Source organism: Dryobates pubescens, chromosome 15, assembly GCF_014839835.1.
Source record: "Dryobates pubescens isolate bDryPub1 chromosome 15, bDryPub1.pri, whole genome shotgun sequence".
NCBI classification, from domain to species: Eukaryota; Metazoa; Chordata; class Aves; order Piciformes; family Picidae; genus Dryobates; species Dryobates pubescens.
In genome coordinates, this window is record NC_071626.1 from 8,775,894 (window position 1) to 8,794,662 (window position 18,769).

An 18,769-nucleotide genomic window follows, 5' to 3' on the forward strand; every position below is an offset into this window, starting at 1 on the left:
AGCCATCAGTTCACTCATGATCATCCTCAGCATCACTTGGGAAAAAACTGGCTGGCTACATCAGTAAACCACACACATGGGGCTAAAACCACTGAGCAACTTCATTGCTCAGAGAGCTACAGGTCCCTCAGCCCAAGAAGGAAGGGATGAAACTCTGAGTTGTAAGCAAAGATCAAAAAGGAGCTAGCAGCCCCTTAGGAATTTGCGAAAGGCAAACAGAAAGTAAGCAGAGGGGAGACTCAGGTGGAAAATGTGGGGGAAGGAGTAACCAGAATTGGTTAGGAAAAACTGAGGATGGCTGTCAGGAAGTACTGAACTGCAAGCAGCTCTGTGGATCTGGACAATGTCCTGCAAGATCTGCTTGCAAGAGCTAAAGCCAGGTGGGACAGGGCTCCCATGGAACATCCTCCAGTCAGTACTTCTGGCAGGGTGGAGAGAAGAGATTGGACAGATGGTCTTTTCCTCCTTGAACTTCAGAGAAGCCACAGGCACAGAGGGGAGGCATGCAGGTGTTGGCACACAGCTTTCCCATTCTTCACCCACTGTGGCAGGAATCTTTTAAGTACAACTAGTGAGTGACTGCAGTGGTTTGCATCAAGCTGTTGGCACAGATGTCTGACTTCCTTGTACATCAGCCAGTGTGGCAAAGGTCTTTTGATCTCGATGCAGGGTCTAGGGAAGAGGATGAAGACAGACAAAGGTTGCCCCTTGCCCATGAGAAAAGAAGGGCGTGTTAGCAAGGGACAGTGTTTTGTGGCTTGGGGCTGCCAGGGAGAGAGGCTGCCAGTTACTCTATTTACACTCAGGTCCCCAGGCACTCTCTTCATCCTTCCTACCCATGCTCTGATGTACCCTTAACAGTCTGAGTTTCCTAACAGGATGTTTACATTTTGTTTGTCTCTCTCAAGAGTTTCAAGGTGCTGCACTAAACTGGCAAGTTAGAAAGCTGGAAAATGATGCCTTAAAACTTGCTGCAGGAATACCACCCAGGTCACTCTGCACCACATTTGGCATCGGTAGGTGTGGATTTTGCCATTCCTGCACAAATGCTGTGGGCCAGAGTGAAGACAAGTGGGAACAATGGGTTAGACATTACTCCAGGATCTTCCATTGGCTCTGCTGCATCCACTTCCCTCTGTCCCACATCATTCTGCCTGTTTAGGAATAGAATGGCTCCTCCCTGGCTGGGAAACAGGTTTCTTCACTTCATTCATCTGTAATGAGCAGTCAGAAACTCCCGAGTTCCTCTTGGAGGGGTAACGGCTAGGGGATGGCCACCTGTTGCCAAATGTTCCTCCTCCAGCAGCTCCTTCTGAACCGAGACCATGGCACCCTGGTGAGTCCACGCTCTGTCAGGACTGGCACCTTCAGGGTCCCTCTTCCTCACGTTCTCCTCTGGGACCTGGGTCACCTCAGCGTTGCCTCCATAGAACCCTCTGGTGCTGCGATCGAAAACGCTGTCCACATTGACCACGTGGATTTTCTTCACAGCTCTCCTCTTCTTCTTCCTCCTGGTCTTGTTCTGAAAGAAGAGGCAGGTGAAGACTTGCTTGAAACGCTTGCGGAAGTGCTTGGAGATGAGGGCATAGACGATGGGGTTGAGGCAGGAGTTGGCGTAGGAAAGGCAGTGGGAAGCCAGGCGGCAAGCGTAAGTGGCTCGGTTGAAGGGAAAGCGGCCGAACCAGAAGCACAGGATGACCACGTGGTGGGGCAACCAGCAGAGGCAGAAGAGGATGGCCACAGCCACAATCATCTTGGTGACCTTACACTTGGCCTTCCGAGACTCCAAGATCCTCTCTATGGGGTCGACAGAGGTCCACAGGAACTTGATGGTCCTGGCGTAGGCCAGGCTGACCACGCTCACGGGCAGCAGGTAGCCGAAGACAAACGTGAGGACGTCCAGAACCTTCCGGCGCTGGTCCTCCCAGATGGGGACACAGATGGGCACCCCGTGGTAATGGACAATCTGGTAGTAACTGAGGTAAGGCCCTGCGAAGAGCAGCGACAACGACCAGATTGCGACAATGGCCACCCCTGCGTTTCGGGAGGTGCGGAGGTCCCGGGACTTCAGCGGATAGCGAATGGCCAGGTACCTGGCAAGGAGGGGAAGGAGAGACCAAACACAATGTGGGTGACACCAGGTATTTCTCCTGCCCTGTGGAGCTGCTAGCCATGCCCCCCTTCCCATGCAGCCACCCAGTTCTCTCCCTCCCCACCTCTTGGCAGAGAGGTTTATGGTGAATTCGCACAGAGATCAGGGGCATTCCAACAGCAGGTCTGGGATCTGTGTCACCCACTCTGTGCTAGCTCCAGAAGGGCAAGCAGCATGCCTCTTGAACCGGGGCACAGCAGGACAGGAGCAGGACCTAGAGGGCTGCCTGTTTCTCCTGTGGTGTGCTGATGCCCTGCGACTTCTGCTGTTCTTGGTTTCGCATGGTGGACGCCAAACCTCAGCACGTGCCTGCACTTCTCCTTCCAAGTGAGGTCTGAACAACTAGTTCAAGAACTTGGTTTAATGCTGAGAGAGGGAATGGGAAGCTGGGAAGTCTGTCTGAGCTGGCCTTACCTCTGAGTAGACCCTACTTGCTTCTTACAGGACACCCAACAGAGTAAGGACTGGCCTTTCTCCCACTGCTTAGCTCAGGGGTGGAAAACAGTGTCCCTGTTGGGCTCAAGAGGGAGGAGACACTTACCTGTCAACAGAGACAGCAGCCAGAGTGAAACTGCTAGCATACATGGTGAGGTAGATCAGGAAGTGCACAGCCTTGCAGGCAAAGGCTCCAAAGAGCCACCCATCCAAGGTATAAATGGTGGCCTGGAAGGGGACGCAGCAGATAATGAAGCACAGGTCAGCCATGGCCAGGTTAAAGATGAAGAGGTTGGTGGTGTAGTATTTGACTTGGCCATTCTGCAGCAGCACAGCCAGCACCAGCCCATTCCCCACAGTACCCAGGAGGAAGATGAGGGAGAAAATGATGGGCACAATAATCCCTGCTGCTCGTAGCTCTGGGCTGTCAGAAGAGGTGTTCCATCCCTCAGGCATCTCCCCATCTAACAACAGGGACCTGCAGTAGAAGAAAGAGAGACACCTGTGCATGGCTGTAGGCACCTGGGTGCTGGTTGGTGCAGACCACAGTGGCTACCAGAGCTCTGGCCTGAAGCTGCCTGATCTTGGGCTTTGACACTCACATTTCTCCCAGAGACACCAATCCCAAGCAGTTTGTTAAATAATTACATCAAGATCCTCCTAACATCACTGTGGAGAGCACTGTTGGGATCAGTCAGCTCACATCTGACTGGCTTGGATGGAGCTGAAGCCCCTCTCTCCTGCTGAGATTCATATCCCCACCACACCAGCTTCCTGAAGGACCCACCATCTTGCCACTTAGCTTCCTCTACGTTTCTCCCACAACCCCACAGCCTCTGAACCTCTTGGGACTACTTGCTTTGGCTAGTATAAATCCTGGCTGCTGTTCAACAGCAGTTGATCGTGAGGCCATTGGGAAGGGAGCCTTCATGGGATGCAAGCAGTCCTGCATGCTTACCTCCACAGCTGTGCCACCTCTGGCAGCAGGGACCTGATGCCTGGATGACAGCCCCCCCACGCTCCTTCCCTGGGGAAACTCCTTAAGCTGGGACCACCTCCACTCTGGAGCTGTCTGCTTCTTGCTCCCTGTGCAGTAGGGCTTCACAGAGAAGAGACACCCAAGGGCTCCTTTTCCTGATGCTGAGAGGTGGTCACAGGCTGGATGGTGGCAGGTAGGTAAAGAATGGAGAGGAGACCTCAGATCTGCCCAAAACACAACATAATCATCATTGCAAAAGAGCTCAGGGTACTGTGCTTTGCTGCAAAACTTCCTCCAGCCCTGAGTAACACCATGCTCAGGAGGGGAGCACCAACAGCCTATCTCCTTATGAACCTTCCCCATGTTGTGCTATCATTAGAACAAACTGTCCTTCACTCAGCAACAACTAAGAGGGAAAGAGACCATTATCTGTCCACTGCTGACATGCAGTTAATTCCTTGTTTGGTTGTGCAAGCTCCTTCACACCATGCACCCCCATGCTCATGCCATTTCTCCTCCCCAGCAGCCTCTCTGTATCACACCAAAAGGATTTCCCTGCCTCTCTGCCTTTGCAGTTACCTTTGTCCTACTGATAACTGTCTGGCTCCTCCACCAAGCCCCAGGGGTTCTCCTCTCTCAAGGAACAGAGGATGCTGCTTTCTCTGAGAATGCACCTTGCACATAAGCTGTGGGGCATCTCTGGGCACCAGGGTGTCCCTGCTTCAGGACATACAAGGCCATCTATCAGCTTGGGAACCTGGTACTCACCTCTGCAAGGAGGGTTTGCAGCTTCAAGCTCACTCGGGGTTCTCTCTGTTCCAGCGCAGGCAGTGGGGGCAAGGAGGATTCAGGCCACCAAAGAGTTTGTCAGGGCAGTGCTGTCACCCCTGCCTAGTGCTCCACTGCCTCCTTTTGCTGCTGCCACCTCTGCCCTCTCTTCTCCTGGCTCCCACAAGCATCCTTCTCCTTCTGGAGCTGGCTCCTCTCTGTCTCCCCCTTTTCCCTCCCTCTGTTCTTACTGCTGATCCATTGATCTTTGTTTTTTTTTCCCCTCTCCCTGAGGTTGGGATTGGAGTTAACTCCTCTCTGCCCAGCCCTCTCGCAGGCTCAGATACTCCCTGCTCCAGCAATCAGAGGGTGGCAGAGAAAAAGCTCACTGCTCTCAAGGATGAAAAGGGGCAGGTTCCTGGTGTGGGAACCTGCAGGACCCTGGTGGGTCTTGCAGGCACCGCTCAATGCTGTGCCTTCAGGATGTGTTGCTAACACCTCCAGGGAACATGAATATCCACCACAGGAGTCTGGCCCCAGCCACATCCTTGTGACATGGGTCTAAACCCTCTGGTGCACAAGCTATTACCTGCTATTAGTAGCAGTTACTAAACAATTTTTCATAGCCTGGCACAGAGCAGATTGAGTGTCTCCAAGGGAATGAGGGCAAAGCAGGTTTTGATTTCCATCTATCCACCAGCACTTGAAGGGAGCTGCAGCATGGGGAGGGAGGACAAGGCATCCAAGGAGGCCTTCTCCAGAGGTTCAGCTTCATTATAGAATCCTAAATCATAGAACGGTCCAGGCTGGAAAGGACCTGCAAAGGTCATCTAGTCCAACCTCCCCACAGTCAGCAGGGACATCCTCAACTAGACCAGGCAGCCCAGGGCCTCACAGCTGCTGAGAAAGCAAATGTGCTGGCTGATGTGCCAAGAGGCAACAGTGACCTACACAACCCTTCTACCCCCCTGCCCTGTCCACCCCTCTGGTGGGGCCTGTGCCCTGCAGACTTCTAGGTGTGCTGAGGCCCAGCATGGCTCGGAGGTCCTTTTCCAGCAAGACCCAAAGGCCACCAGCTTCCATTCACTGGAAAGGTCCTGCATGCCTCTTCCAACAACGGCGCAGGATGAGGCGCGGGAGGCACTGGCACCTTCGCCTCCACAGCACCCCCCTTGTCTTAGCAGGAGCGAGAGCGCAGCCTTTCCTCGCTGCCTACCCCTCTGGTGGGAGGGAGCAAGGTGTCCTCGCCAGCTCGCTATCGGGCACTGCAACCAGGGAAAAGGGGAAGGCCATGTCCGGGGCCGTGGGGATGCGGCGGAACACAAGCCCAGCACAGCCTGTGGCCGCGCCGCTCGCCATGGAGACACAACACCGTAGCTGTCTCGTCCTCGTCCTCCTCTGTCTGCTCCCACCGCCGGGCACCCTGGGCCCACCGCTGCTTCCAGAGGACCCCCGGGAGCCGCCGCCGCTGCCGTCCGGCACCGCTGACCCCACAGCCCACCTGCTGCGTGGCCATCCCTCGGCCCCGGTGCGGCCCTACAGCCTCTCGCTGTCCCCCGAAGACTACCGCTACTCGCCCAAGCCTCGGCACCTGCGGCCCGGCCGCCTGCGCCGCCTGCTGGGGCTGGCCTTTGACCCCTTCTGGATGGCGACCGAGGAGCCCCGGGGCCGCAACGGCAGCGTCCTTCAGGAGAACCTCGAGGCGCTGAGCCGGGACCTGGCCGAGGGTGCCGGGCGCTACCGCCGCAAGCTGTGGCGGGAGGCAGAGGGGCTGGAGCTGCCCACCCTGGTGCCGCCCAGCCCGGGGCTGCCCTCTGAGCTGCCGGGGGCCGTGGCCCGCCGCCTGCGGCAGTGGCTGGTGGAGAGGGCCAGCTGCCGCCTCACTTCCACCTGGGTCAACCTGGGAGCTGTCTTCTGGCCGCGCTGGGTGCGCCACACCGCCTGTGAGACCGCTGCCCCTGGCTGCTCCTGGCCGCCCGGCATGACCTGCCGCCCCGCGCAGCTCACCCACATCAAGCTGCTGGCCTGGCACTGCTGGGCTGCCCGGGCTCCCGGCCCCCCGCACTGCTCCTGGAGGCAGATCCCCTACCCCGTCGTGGCCGCCTGCAAGTGCTCCTGCCGCTGAGGGGGCTGCGGACGTACCCCCTGCTGCCTGTGCTCGCAAATGGCCTGAAAAGTCGAGCAGCCGCCTGCAGTCTCCCTTGGGGCCAGGGAGAGAATCCCTTAAATGGAGAAATAAACCGCCCAAACCAAAAATGGATATCAGCTGTGGTCATTGCTGTTTCTCGACGAAGCCCCAGGGCAGGGGACGCAGCTGCTTTGCCCCTCGCCTGCCAGCAGTGGAGATGGCACCGGTGGAGGCCCTTGCCCGGCGTTTACCTCGTGTGAGGAGCATGAGATGGGAAAACTGCGGCACCCAATGGCGGATTCAGACCTCATTTGCATCAGTCCCAGAGAGCTCAGTCCCAGCTCGGGCAGCCCTGCCGGCCGCTGTGAGCAGGGCAGGAAGAAAGGGCAGAGGGAAGGGGTAGAGGGAGATGGGTTGCAAGTCAAGGTGGAAACGGTGGCATTGAAAGGGGCTGGAGGGCACCAGCAGGAAGGGGGCAGGTATGGGACTGCAGTGAGGCAGTTTGGTGAGGATGTAAGAAGTAGGGGGTGGGCGAGACACTGTTGGAAGCATCTGGGGGCTAGGTGCATATGGAAATGGCACAGGAAAGTGCCCAGTTTCAAGGTACAAAGGGTGAGATAGGGGGGTCCCACAACTATCCCACATGGTGTGAAGGATGAGGGCTTGAGACCCAGGGGAAAGCCTGGCAGAGCAGAGTATGAAGTCCGGGGTGGGTCAGTGAACTTGAGGTGGGAAAAGCATCCTTGAAAAGCAGTGTCTGCCTCTGCATTCCTCCCAGCAAAAAGTCCACTGCTTTCTCAGCTAAAAGCTGCAAGGAGCTGCAGCTCAGACCTTGGTGGGAGGCCTTGAAGAAATAAAGAGCTGGAGATTTTGCCTGGGAACGAAACATTAACATGGGAGCTGCAGTCGACAGGCTCTGCATTATTCATTTCCAATGAGCCATCATCTGACCCTCCTGCTTTTCCTGGACTCCAGTGCTCCCCCTGCCCCTATGCAAATCACAGCATGCAGCACAGCTTGGCCTTGGAGCTGACAGAGAGGCAGCCAAAGTGCAGGAGGTCAGCTGCCAAGGGACCTTGTAGAGAAAGAGGGGAGAGGGAGGTCAGGGCACCTGTCAAAGAAAGGAGAAGAGAGGAGGCCCAGAGGTGGGTGAAAGAACAAGTGTGTGCACTGCAGGGGAGAGAGGCTGCTGCTGCTCTAGCTTGCAGCTGAGAAGTGAGGCATTTGTATGGTTGTTCTCTCATTGAGAGGGACTTGAAAGCTGGAGCAGGATTAAACCACACGGGCTGGCTGCCCTGAGTGGAGCAGAGACATCACAGGGCTGCATGCAGAAGCTCAGGGAAGAGGGGGAGGTCTGCACTATGGACCAGCAGGAGAGAGGCATCCCCTTCCCAAAATACTGCCTGTTGATAAGGGGGAAAGGTTTGCAGCGCTGGGAGAGCCTGGCACTGCAAAGAGGGAACTCCATATCATACCTTATGGGCAGGCTGTAGCTTGTCCCCTGTCTGTCTAACAGAAGGTACCATTTTTGGAGCAAGCCCTTGCTGAGAAGACCCACTGCTCTGGCACCCAAGCACACCACACACTCATTTTGGCTGGAGTCTGCCCCCAGCTGCAAGCAGGTACTCAGTTCAGCATGTGGGCAGCTGACAGGACACACCTGATTTCTCATTTGGAGCAAAAATGATGCAAACAAAGCAATCCTGAGAGCTGCCCAGGACCCACTTGTTCCTGGTTGAGTGCTAAATTGCTCCCCAGCATGGCTTGTGGGAGCAAATCGAGAGATCCCAGCCTGCTGAGTGTTCTCTGCTGTGCAAAAATTGCAGCTGATGGGAGGAAAATTACAGGTTTCAGTCACCTGCTCAGCCCTGGCCTCAGCCCCAGGCAGACTCAGGTCCTCTGCCATGCTGCTGGCCTCTGCCACTTCGGCTTGCCTACTGCCCAACAGCCTCTCTGGGGAGAGATGCAGCTTCCAGGGCTGGTTTGGGAGTGTTGTAGCAATGGGCAAAGCCTTAGAGCCCTTGGGACAGAGCAAGCCTCACACCCACCACCGGAGAGTGGGAAGGGGAGAAAGTAGGACCAGAGCTTTGGCCAGCCCATGGCCTCTTTCCCAGAACCCCCTGCTCTGGTGGAGAACTGCAGCAGGCAGATCTGCCAGGGTGATGCTGCTGGACCTGCAGGAGAGGTGGGGAAAGCAGGTGACCTCAGACATACCAGCAACCATTAGCAAGACAGAGGAGCAGCTACAGCGCTTCACCACACGGGCTGAGGCTTCAGAAAAGACACAGCAGAGCACCACAAGAGAGGATGGGGATGAGCTGCAGCTCCTGCATAACATGAGCCAGACAAATGCCCTCTCTACTGCGGGACACCTTTAATGACACAAGAGCTGGGTGCCAGTGCTGCTACCAGCACGATGCAACGGCCACAGCCTCCTGCAAGGTGTGATGCCTTGAGTACCGTTCCTTCAGCAGCATGCTGCTCAATCCTTTTCCACTGGCACAGGCACTTGGTTGTGGGCAGGGATGGCACAGGAGGAGGCATTTGCTGGTCCCTCAAGGCAGGGCTCCGTGTTTCCGTCCCACCTCGGTGAAGGCATCCACGCAGCGGTCGATGTCCTCATCGCTGTGCACAGCTGAGATCTGGACCCGGATGCGAGCCTTTCCCTTGGGCACCACGGGGTAGCTGAAGCCAATCACATAGATGCCTGGGGAGGAAATGCACCAAGACTCAGCTGTCTGAGGTGGTAGCAGGTGATAAAAAGGCTTTTGGATCTTCCCTCCCCTCTCAATAACTATTCCAGGCTTCAGGGATTTCAAGTGGCATCTGCTCCCAAGCATGGAAATGAGGGTTAGGGCCAGTGGTGGGGACAGAATCCAGGATAGCAGGACAGTTGCTCTTATGAAGAGCAACTGAAGGAGCTGGGGCTGTTTAGTTTGGAGAAGAGGAGGCTGAGGGGGACACCTCGTTGCTCTCTACAACTACCTGGCTTTGTGGAGAGGCTGGTGCTGGTCTCCTCTCACAGGTAATTAGTGATAGAACAATAGGGAATGGCCTCAAGCTATGACTGGGTAGGTTCAGACTGGACACTAGGAGAAAATTTTTCCCAGCAAGAGTGGTCAGGCATTGGAATGTGCTGCCCAGGAAGGTGGTTGAGTCACCAACCCTGGATGTGTTTAAAGATGGTTTGGATGAGGTGCTTGGGGATATGGTTTGGGGGTGAACTTTGCAGAGTAGGGTTATAGGTTGGACTTGGTGATCCTGAGGCTCTTTTCCAACCTGAATGTTTCTGTGATTCTGTGATACAGGATGTAAACTGACCCCCAAAAGAGAAAAAAGGTGAAGTCAGCAATGTCTAAGGGAGACCAGGAGGACTGGAGAACCTGGCAATTCATGGCTTGGATGGGTGGACACTTCACTGGTTAAAAAAAACATGGCTGGATGGCTGGGTTCAAAGAGTGGTACTGAATGGAGTTAAACCAGCCAGTCACAGGAGGTGTTCCCTAGGGTTCAGTTTTGGGGCCAATTCTCTTCATCAGTTACTGGATGAGGGGACTGAGTGCACATGCAGCAAGATGTGGTGCTGAGGGACATGGTCTAGCACCAGACCTGGTAGAGTCAGGTCATGGTTGAACTCAACAATCTTAAAGATCTTTTTTCAACCAAAGTGATTCTATGACATTTGCAGCTGGAGATTTCATGCAGGAACATTCTCTAGAGGAAGGATGGTGGTGGCACCACCAGTGGCTGTCCCTTCCCTCATGGTATGTGTCTACATCCAGAGATCCCTCCCTGTTTCACCTCTGTTCAGCATGTCCTCAGCCATCACTGCAGCCAGCCGAGCATCCCCAAGCATTACGGGACAGATGGGGTGGTCTTTCCCTGAGATGGTGAAGCCAGCTGCTGTCATCTTGCTTCTGAACCTGGTGAAGAGACAAAAGAATGAGCAAAAGCCTTGTCACCCCTGACCTTGGGGACTGCTGCCTTGCTTTCCTCTGGGCCCCCTGACCACTGAGGGCTGGGTGTGGTTCTGGTCCACCTGCATCTCCTGTGCAGGGAAGGAGTCTCTCTTTTTGGAATGACCTTCTACCACTTCCTGCTTCATGGGACTGCAGCTGCTTGAGGGGCAGATGCATATAGAGCATCCAGATATGACACACTGGCCTGCACCTCTGTTTGACACACAGGCACCTCCTGAGGTTTCCCTTGAGCACCCTCCCGGCCTTGCAAACTACCTTCACAGATGTCCCTGGTGGGTGAACAAGTACATGTGGACAACTCATTCCCAATCAAGCTCTCCCCCTGCTCCCACACCAATATGCCCTCCTCACCGTTGAGTCTTGGCAGCCATGGACTGTGCAATAGCATTGCTTTCCATGAGGAGGTCCAGGGCCTTGGATGCACAGCCCACCACGGCGGGGGGTAGGCTGTTGGAGAAGAGGTAGGGGCGGGAGCGCTGGCGGAGCAAATCGATGAGGGGCTTGGGGCCAGTTGTGTACCCACCTGCAGACAGAGGAATGGAAAAGGCACCTCAGGGTGACCTGTTCAGAGGGGAAGTCCCTCAATAAAACCAACTTATCACCTACAGCAGGAATTTCAGCACAAACCAGCCCTAAAAAATCCCACAGTCATCCCACAGTGATGTCTTGATCAAGAGTTTCCACCTTGACCCAAAGGTGTAAGGATGATAGTGGAAGAAGTACATGGCAAGACCTCCCTTGACCCTGCAGCAAGGTCCCAAACTGAGACTCATGCCACCAGTAGAAGAGGACAAGGTGCATTTATTGTTGTATCATTAGGCAGAGCAAGGAAACACCAAAGCAATGCTGTGGAGGGCCTTAGACAGGAAAATGCCTTCACCTGCAGCTCCTCCAAGAGCTTTTCCCAGAGTGGAGTTGATGATAGTGACTTTGTCCATCACTCCCAGGAGCTCATCAGTACCCCTGTAGAAAAAGGAATGTCACGTTATCTGCTGTGCCAACACACACCAGGGAAGCTGCTCTACACTTGGTGCCTCAAAGGAAACAGAGCACCACCAGCCAGGTCTCTGGAGTCCTCCCTTCTGGTAAAGGATGAACAACACCCATGTGGTAGCTCAAAGTGCTGTCCTTTCCTTCTCCCGCAGAAAGGCTAAGCTGGATTGTCCTGAGGTAAGAGGAAGGGTTCTTCATCCCTTACAGAAGGCAAAGTGCTCAAACTTCCCACACAATCATTTAACAGTCCAAACAGAGCACCAGCTGTTGAAGTAGGTCCTGCATCTCTCTGACATGCCAAGTTGTTGGCATACACCAGGAAAAAAACAGTTGCCTGGCTAGAGGAGGTGATGCCTTCTGAGGTGGGCTGTGGACATCACTGATGTGCTGCCCTAATAGCACACAGGCCTGAAGCACCCTTGTCAAGGTGGAACCAAGTAATGGAACCAACTGAACAAGAAAAATGTGCTCTGCAGCTTCCTGTCCTCCGGCCCAAAAGGGCAGGATAGGGCATGGCCACCTAGCTTCCATGCTGACTTTCTTGGAACAGTGTTACAGACAATGGCATCAGGTTCATACTGAAGTCAGCATAACTCATTAAGTGCTCAGTGAAACCGTTCTCTCTTCTTCAAGTTTTTGTGCACTTACACACCTCAGAGCAGTCAAACAATTGGTTTTGCAGCTACTGGGACCAGAGAGCCCACTGGAACAGAGGGACAAGGTCTACCTCAACCTGTAAGATAGCTACCATGACTCCCAAAAGGGGAGACTTAGCTCACACCTTGACGTGAACTTGCCAGCTGCCCACATGAGATTTGTCTAGAGGAGAGAGATGGAAGGAAACTCTTCATAGAGTAACTTTTGGCTTTTTCAGAGATGCCTTTCTCCTCTTGCTATCTCCTGCACTGTCCCTCCACCTGAGGAGGGAACCACTGCTTGTTCTTAAAGGTATTGCTTCATGCAGGTCTTTACCTTCCAGCAAAGAGCAGCAGGAAGGAGCACACAATGAAGCACTTGGCACTCACTTGCCTCAACAAAGCAAACACCTGCAGCAAGTGCACTGCTTGGCACTTCACAGAATCATAGAATGAACCAAGGTTGGAAAAGGCCTCAGAGATCATCAAGTCCAACCTGTCACCCAACACCTCATGACTAACTAAACCATAGCTTCAAGTGCCACATCCAATCCCCTCTTGAACACCTCCAGGAACAGTGACTCCACTTGGAGGATATTCAGGGCATGGAGGAAAAAGCTGCCCTGAGGGAATTGCTGAACTGTGCAAGCTAACTCCACCCAAGACCCAAGACCCAAACACTTGAAAGTGATAGCTGAGAGGATTCAGAAATCAAGAAGTCCAGCTGCTTGCCAGGAGAGGCATATGAGGTGGTTGCACCACCCTTATACATAAAGAAGTGGCTATCATGTTGAGATGGGTCAGTGCTAAAAAGTACTTCCCTTCAATCCCCTCAGGTGCCCCAAAGGTAGGGTGTGAAGCCTTCAAGAAATGCTGGCTCCAGGAGTTCCTCCACAAAAATATGTTGGTCATCAGCACCTTTGGCCTTGATTCAGAAGTAGTCAGGGCCACGGGGAGAAACAGGGTTGAAACAGCTGCTTACCGACCATTGGGTCCCAGGAAGCCTGTGGCATGGCATTCATCAATGAAAACCAGGGCATCATACTTCTGGGCCAGCTGGCAGATCTCCCTCAGGGGTGCGATGTCACCGTCCATGGAGAAGGCACCATCGGTGGCCACCAGCCGCAGGCGATGTTTCTGTGGGAGGGAGAGCAGCAGCCCCAGGGGTGATAATGTCACCCTGAACAGAGGGGCTGGGGAAGTAGACTGAGAAGTTGTTCTGCTCCCATAGGGAGATGCATACATCTAACCAAGATGGGTGGGTTTGCACTGTAACCAGCTGCTCCTCCACCTTGCCTGTCTATGCCTACCTGTGCCTGCTGGCAAAAAATGATGCCTACTGCACAGGAAAAGGCAGAGCTCACCATTTGGGGCTGGTCATTAAGCAGGTAGCAGAGCTAAGTGAGCACCCTCATGCTGGGGTGGGAGCAGGCCCCTGTACCTGGGCATCCTGCAGCTTGGCCTCCAGGTCCTGCATGTCCATGTGTTTGTAGCGGTACTTGTTAGCCTTGCACAGGCGGATCCCATCAATGATGGAGGCATGGTTAAGCTCATCCGACAGCACTGCATCCTCTGGAGTCAGCAGGGCCTGGTGGAGCCAAACAGAGAGTATCTTCCTTTCCTCCAGAGTGCTGACTCACCAAGTTCTTCCAGCACCTCTCAGTGTAGAGGACAAGGCTACATTTGATTGCAGCTGCCATGGCACTGCCAAACTTTCGACTTTCCTTTCCAGCCACTGTATCCCCTGATTTCTACAGGCCAGGTTATTGCCTGTGGCATCTGAGCTCAAAACCTCCCTCTCCTTCTCTCGCAGGTTTAAGTGATTAGCCCTTTCCCCCACCTACACATCAATAAAGTGTGCAAGACCTCCCAGGAAATAGGATCCCTCTAAAAAAACCTGGAGCTGGCTACAGAAGGGGGAGGTGAGGGCTCATTACACAGCTCTGTGTGGCACCCTCCATCAAGAGCATCAAGTCAGGGCTCCCCGCTACCAGTCACTGACATATTTTCTACAGCACAGAGGTAACATCAGAGCTTCTGGAAATCTTGGCAGGCACATCACCGTCACCTCCCTGCTCCACACCCAACCCAAGGAAAACCCTACAAACCTCAAAGATACCAGCATTGGCATCAAAGCAGCTGGCATAGAGAATGGCATCTTCCCGCTGGTGGAAACGTGCAATCTTCTTCTCTAGGTCCTTGTGTATGCTCTAAAGACAAGAGAGGAGTGAGCGTCACCGGTGGGGCAGCACAAGTTCCTGCCTGCCTGCTGCCGGTACATGCTCAGTGCAAAGGGAGGAAGCAGCCAGGTTTTATCCAGAAAAGGTGTGCGTGGGAGCAGTTACTTGTGCTCAGAAAGAGCCTGCAAATACAACCCCAAGGTGTGGTTATGGGTTGGGGCACCAAAAGCCCAGCAGGCAGCCTCCAAGCTCCCCACGCACTGGTCAGCGGCCCCGAGTTTTGCCTGCACTTCACCATCTGGGGTTCTGAAAGGGCTCCAGCAGGGATAAACTGGTGTGGGTTTGATGGGGCCATTTTGTCAGGCTCACTGTAATTTTGACCCTTAAAGGAAGGGGAGGGGAGAAAGACATTATTTTTCTGGGGGCTTAGTTTATTTGCTCTCTGAGGGTTGTAATGGTTTAAACTGGCATATTTCCAGGGCAGGCTTTTTTTTCCCACCTGGCCACGTGTACCTTGGCACTGTGCGTGCCCACGAGTGCCACAAGGGGAATGTGAGCGAAGGCCCCTGGGAACAGCTACCCTGGAGCAGGGGGTGCTGCCCAGATGCCTGGTACCTGGGTACCGCAGATGAAGCGGACGGAGCTGAGCCCAGCTCCGAACTTCTCGAGGGCCTCCACAGAGGCACGGATCACTTCGGGGTGGCTGGAGAGCCCCAGGTAGTTATTAGCACAAAAGTTGAGGATCCCTGTGGGAAGAAAAAAACAGAGAGAGAAAATCATGGGAGCTCCACCATGGGGAGAGGACCAAGAGCCTGAGACAGAACGAGAGGAAATGGCCTCGAGTTGCACCAGGAAAGGTTTAGACTGGGTATTAGAAGAAACTTCTTGACCTGAAAGGCTTCTCAAACAGGCTAACCAGGGAGGTGGTTGAATCCCCATCCTTGGAGGTGTTGAAAAGACACAGAGATGTGGTGCTGAGGGACATGGTTTAGCACCAGACTTGGCAGAGTCAGGTAATGGTCGGACCGGATGATCTTAAAGAGCTTTCCCAACCAAAACGATTCTGTGATTCTTTAGCCCTCCCACCGCCACCGTACTTACCGGCCCCACCACCCTCCAAACGGAGGTGGGGACCTTGGCGGGAGGAGATGATCCGCTCGCTCTTCCAAGTGCCGGCGCCTCGGATATCTTCTAGTTCGCTCTCCAGCCGCCGACGGAGCTGAGCCACCGCCGAGCCCGAGGCGGCCCGGGGGCTCCCGGCCCCGCGGCCCCGCAGCAGCCTCCCCACGGCGCCACGCCACATCCCGGTGTTCCGCTCCGCCCCGCCGGTGAGGGGGAGGGATCCCGGCGGCAAATGGCTATTGGCCGCCGGGATCCCTCCCCCTCACCGGCGGGGCGGAGAGGGGAGGGAGCTCTGCCCTCCTTCTCCCCACCCCCCCCATCCCAAACCCGGCGTCCTGCAGCTAGAAGGGACTCGGACACCGCTTTCGCTGGGAGGTGTTCAGGTTTAGGCAGCCCTAAAGCAGGCGCTTTGGGATGACAAGTCAGAGAATGGGTTGGGTTGGAAGGGTCTTTTAAAGGACATCTCTAGGCCAACTCCCCCGTCTTCCCTGCAGGGACATCTTCAATTAGATCAGGTTGCTCTGAGCTCCGTCCAGCCTGACCTTGACTGTTTTTCAGGGATGGGCTTCTACGTCTTCTCTGGGCAAGCTGTGCCAGCGTCTCACCGCCTTCATTGTAAAACAATTTCTTCCTCATATCTAGTCTCAATCTCCCCTCTCTGAGTTTAGAACCATCACCCCTTCTCCTGTCACAACAACCTCTTCTCAGAAGTCTGTTCCTGTCTCTCTTATAGGCCCCCTTTAAGTACTGAAAGGCTGCAATAAAGTCTCCTTGGAGCCATCTCTTCTCCTGCCCCAGCTTTCTCAGCCTTTTTTCTTTCCACAGAAGAGGTGTTCCAGCCCTCTGATCATTTTTGTGGCTCTCCTCTGGACCCATTCCAACAGGTCCATGTCTTTCCTGTGCACCCTGGAGTCTGAGGAATTTCAGGGAACTCCATCCATGTGATTCAGGAACTCATGTACTAGAGCCTGGGGGGATTTTGGAGTTGCAGGTCATTAGACACCTTGAAGAGCAACAAGGCTAGGAGCATTAAGTGACCCTCACCTAAGGCATTTGAGATCCTCCACACAGGTGGATCCTCATATCTAGATTGTTTATGGATGTCCAGAACAGAGGGTAATGAACCAAGGGTCTATAGGATTTGGGTGCATCCAGGTGACCAAGGATCCTTTGGTCTAAGAGGTTTAGGACTTAACAGCAGAAGGAAATTAGGCACCTGAGCCCAAGGAATTTGATCCCCTTTGTGGATTTTATGACCCACAGGCACTCTGGGTTTAGACAGAGTCCAGCTAGATCAAGCATCTCCATACTCCACTATAGCTGACTGGGAAATCCTGTGGCCAGAGTGGCTTAGGATCCTCACATCCATCAGGATTAGGCACCAGGCTATTGAAAAAGATGTAAGATCTACAGCCTAGGTGGTCTGGGATCCTTTGATCCAGAGGGATTAGGTGCCTCCAAGCCAAGGACTTCAGCACCCTGAACTACAGAATTTAGGATGTTCAGTGGCTAAAAGGCTCAGGTACCATCTGCCCCAGCAATTTAGGTTCATCAGGACAATGGATCTGGGAGCTGCCCTCTGGGAGGGAGAAGACCATAGGTCCAGGAGATTCAGGCACAGCAAACTGGATCCTGACATCTGGGCAGTTCAGATGTCTCTAGCCAGGGGGGATTAGGTACCTCCTGCCCAAGGCTATAGATCCTGCTGAGCAATAGGGCTGGCACAAAAGCTCCCTGCCAGCCCAGGCTGTCAGGACCGCCCAGCCCTGCCTGGGGAGGGGCTCTGGCAGGGGCCAGGCAGGCCCTGGAGCCATGCCAGCCGCCCTTGGGCGCAAAGCCAGAGCCCTAAGGTGACAGCAGGGCCATGCCCTGCAGTCCTGTCTCACACTGCCCTGGCTGCTCACCCCAGCCTGCCAATGAAGCTGCCAACTGCTGTGCTCAGGTCCATCCTTTCCCAGGGAGCAAAGACACCCATGGCTGTATTTGTCCTTTCTCCCCTTCCCACTTGTTGGAAACCTCAATGTGCACAGACCCTGGACCCACTCCACCTCCTCCATCCTGTCCCTGCCCCAAGTGTCCCTGCAACCACCCACCTGACTGGGTGGTTATCTCCAACACCAGGCGGACCCCACACCCAGCAGCCCAGCACATCGTGCCTCGGTCCCATGGATGGGAGCCAAGGTGGTGGAGAAAGGTGCAGGCAGCCCCTTTTCTCCTCCTGGGAAGGCTGTGACTCTTGCAGCCGTGTGCTCCCATTTGCCCCCCGACACAAGCAGAGTCTTTGCCCAGCCCCAGCACACAACCCCCTGGGAGCTGGGACAAGGTCAGGAAGTGAAATCCCTGTATGGCCTCAACAGACCCAGGGGGTCACCATCCCTCCCCACACACAACAAGCAGCCCAGTGTTAAAATAAACGACAGACACACACAAGGAAGTTCTGAGACGTCGAAATAAAAACCCAGACGAGTAACTCTCAAAAACTGGAACTCTCCGTACCAAAGATGTTCCTTTTTTCTTTCATCAACTGCCTTGTTTTATCTATTTCCAGACAAGAATAGATCAATTCTTTATAAAATTCGACAGAAAGTGGTAAAAATAAAGGCAAAGGCTATTTACAGAAACCAACAGGGAGAGTACCGAAACGCCTCTGTGCTTCTCACTTCTTCTTGGGTGACTTCCGGGCGCTGGACTTGGCTCTGGGCTTTGACCGCTTTGCCTTCTTGGGCTTGGATGACTTCAACGACTTGGCCCTAACAGTCTTTGGCTTCTTGGCTTTCTTCGGGCTGGACCTTGACTTCTTCCTGGCTTTCCTGGCAGCAGATTTGGGCTTCTTTGCCGGAGACTTGCTTTTCCTGGGCCTAGCCGCTTTGCGGGGTGACGTGGATCTCCTGGCCGTCTTCTTTCTCTTTCTCTTGGCCGGGGACTTCTTCGCCTTGATGGCCTTGGCCAGACGGAAAGAGCCGGAGGCACCGACGCCTTTGGTCTGCTTGAGGACGCCGGTGGCGAGCAGGCGTCGAATGGAGAGCTTGATCTGGGCGTCGGCGTTCTGGCCCACCTTGTAGTGGCTCTTCACGTACTTCTGGATGGACTGGCGTGAGGAACCTCCGCGGCTCTTCTCAGCCCGGATGGCAGCCGCGATCATGTCCGAGTAGGTGGGGTGGGCTGCCGGCCGCCGTGCTGCTCTGGCCCGCTTGGGCTTGGTGGCCGAAGCCGGAGCTGGACCCGGGCTCTCCGTCATGGTCAGCGCTTCGCCCTGCGATGCCCTGCGATGCCCCGCTACCCCCTCTCAGTGGGGGACCAGACCCGCCCGACGCGGGACCTCCGCCCCGGGGCGGGGAGAGGCTGGGGAAGGAGCGGTGGGTGCCAAGGGGAGCGGAGCCGCTGCCGCTGCCGCCGC

General features: G+C 54.8%; 4 protein-coding genes across 4 annotated transcripts; 1 reads left to right on the forward strand and 3 right to left on the reverse strand.

Annotated features, from left to right (window-relative positions):
- Positions 1-1,158: 1,158 nt before the first annotated feature.
- Positions 1,159-3,043, reverse strand: GALR3 (galanin receptor 3). Its single transcript, XM_009902578.2, has 2 exons — positions 2,694-3,043; positions 1,159-2,093 (listed from the first exon to the last, which is right to left on the reverse strand). The coding sequence occupies exons 1-2, from the start codon at positions 3,041-3,043 to the stop codon at positions 1,211-1,213; spliced, it is 1,233 nt and encodes a 410-aa protein (XP_009900880.2). The 3' UTR covers positions 1,159-1,210.
- A 2,648-nt stretch (positions 3,044-5,691) lies between these two features.
- Positions 5,692-6,459, forward strand: LOC128897874 (noggin-like). Its single transcript, XM_054168027.1, has one exon. It carries the CDS (start codon positions 5,692-5,694, stop codon positions 6,457-6,459), a length of 768 nt encoding a protein of 255 aa, XP_054024002.1.
- A 2,360-nt stretch (positions 6,460-8,819) lies between these two features.
- GCAT (glycine C-acetyltransferase) lies at positions 8,820-15,568 on the reverse strand. The gene is made up of 9 exons (XM_009902579.2): positions 15,352-15,568; positions 14,866-14,996; positions 14,179-14,280; positions 13,512-13,658; positions 13,053-13,207; positions 11,323-11,405; positions 10,794-10,965; positions 10,264-10,385; positions 8,820-9,169 (listed from the first exon to the last, which is right to left on the reverse strand). Exons 1-9 carry the CDS (start codon positions 15,551-15,553, stop codon positions 9,018-9,020), a joined length of 1,266 nt encoding a protein of 421 aa, XP_009900881.2. The 5' UTR covers positions 15,554-15,568; the 3' UTR covers positions 8,820-9,017.
- Positions 15,569-17,843: 2,275 nt separating this feature from the next.
- Positions 17,844-18,769, reverse strand: LOC104302033 (histone H5). The gene has a single exon (XM_009902498.2). The coding sequence runs from the start codon at positions 18,608-18,610 to the stop codon at positions 18,029-18,031; it is 582 nt and encodes a 193-aa protein (XP_009900800.1). The 5' UTR covers positions 18,611-18,769; the 3' UTR covers positions 17,844-18,028.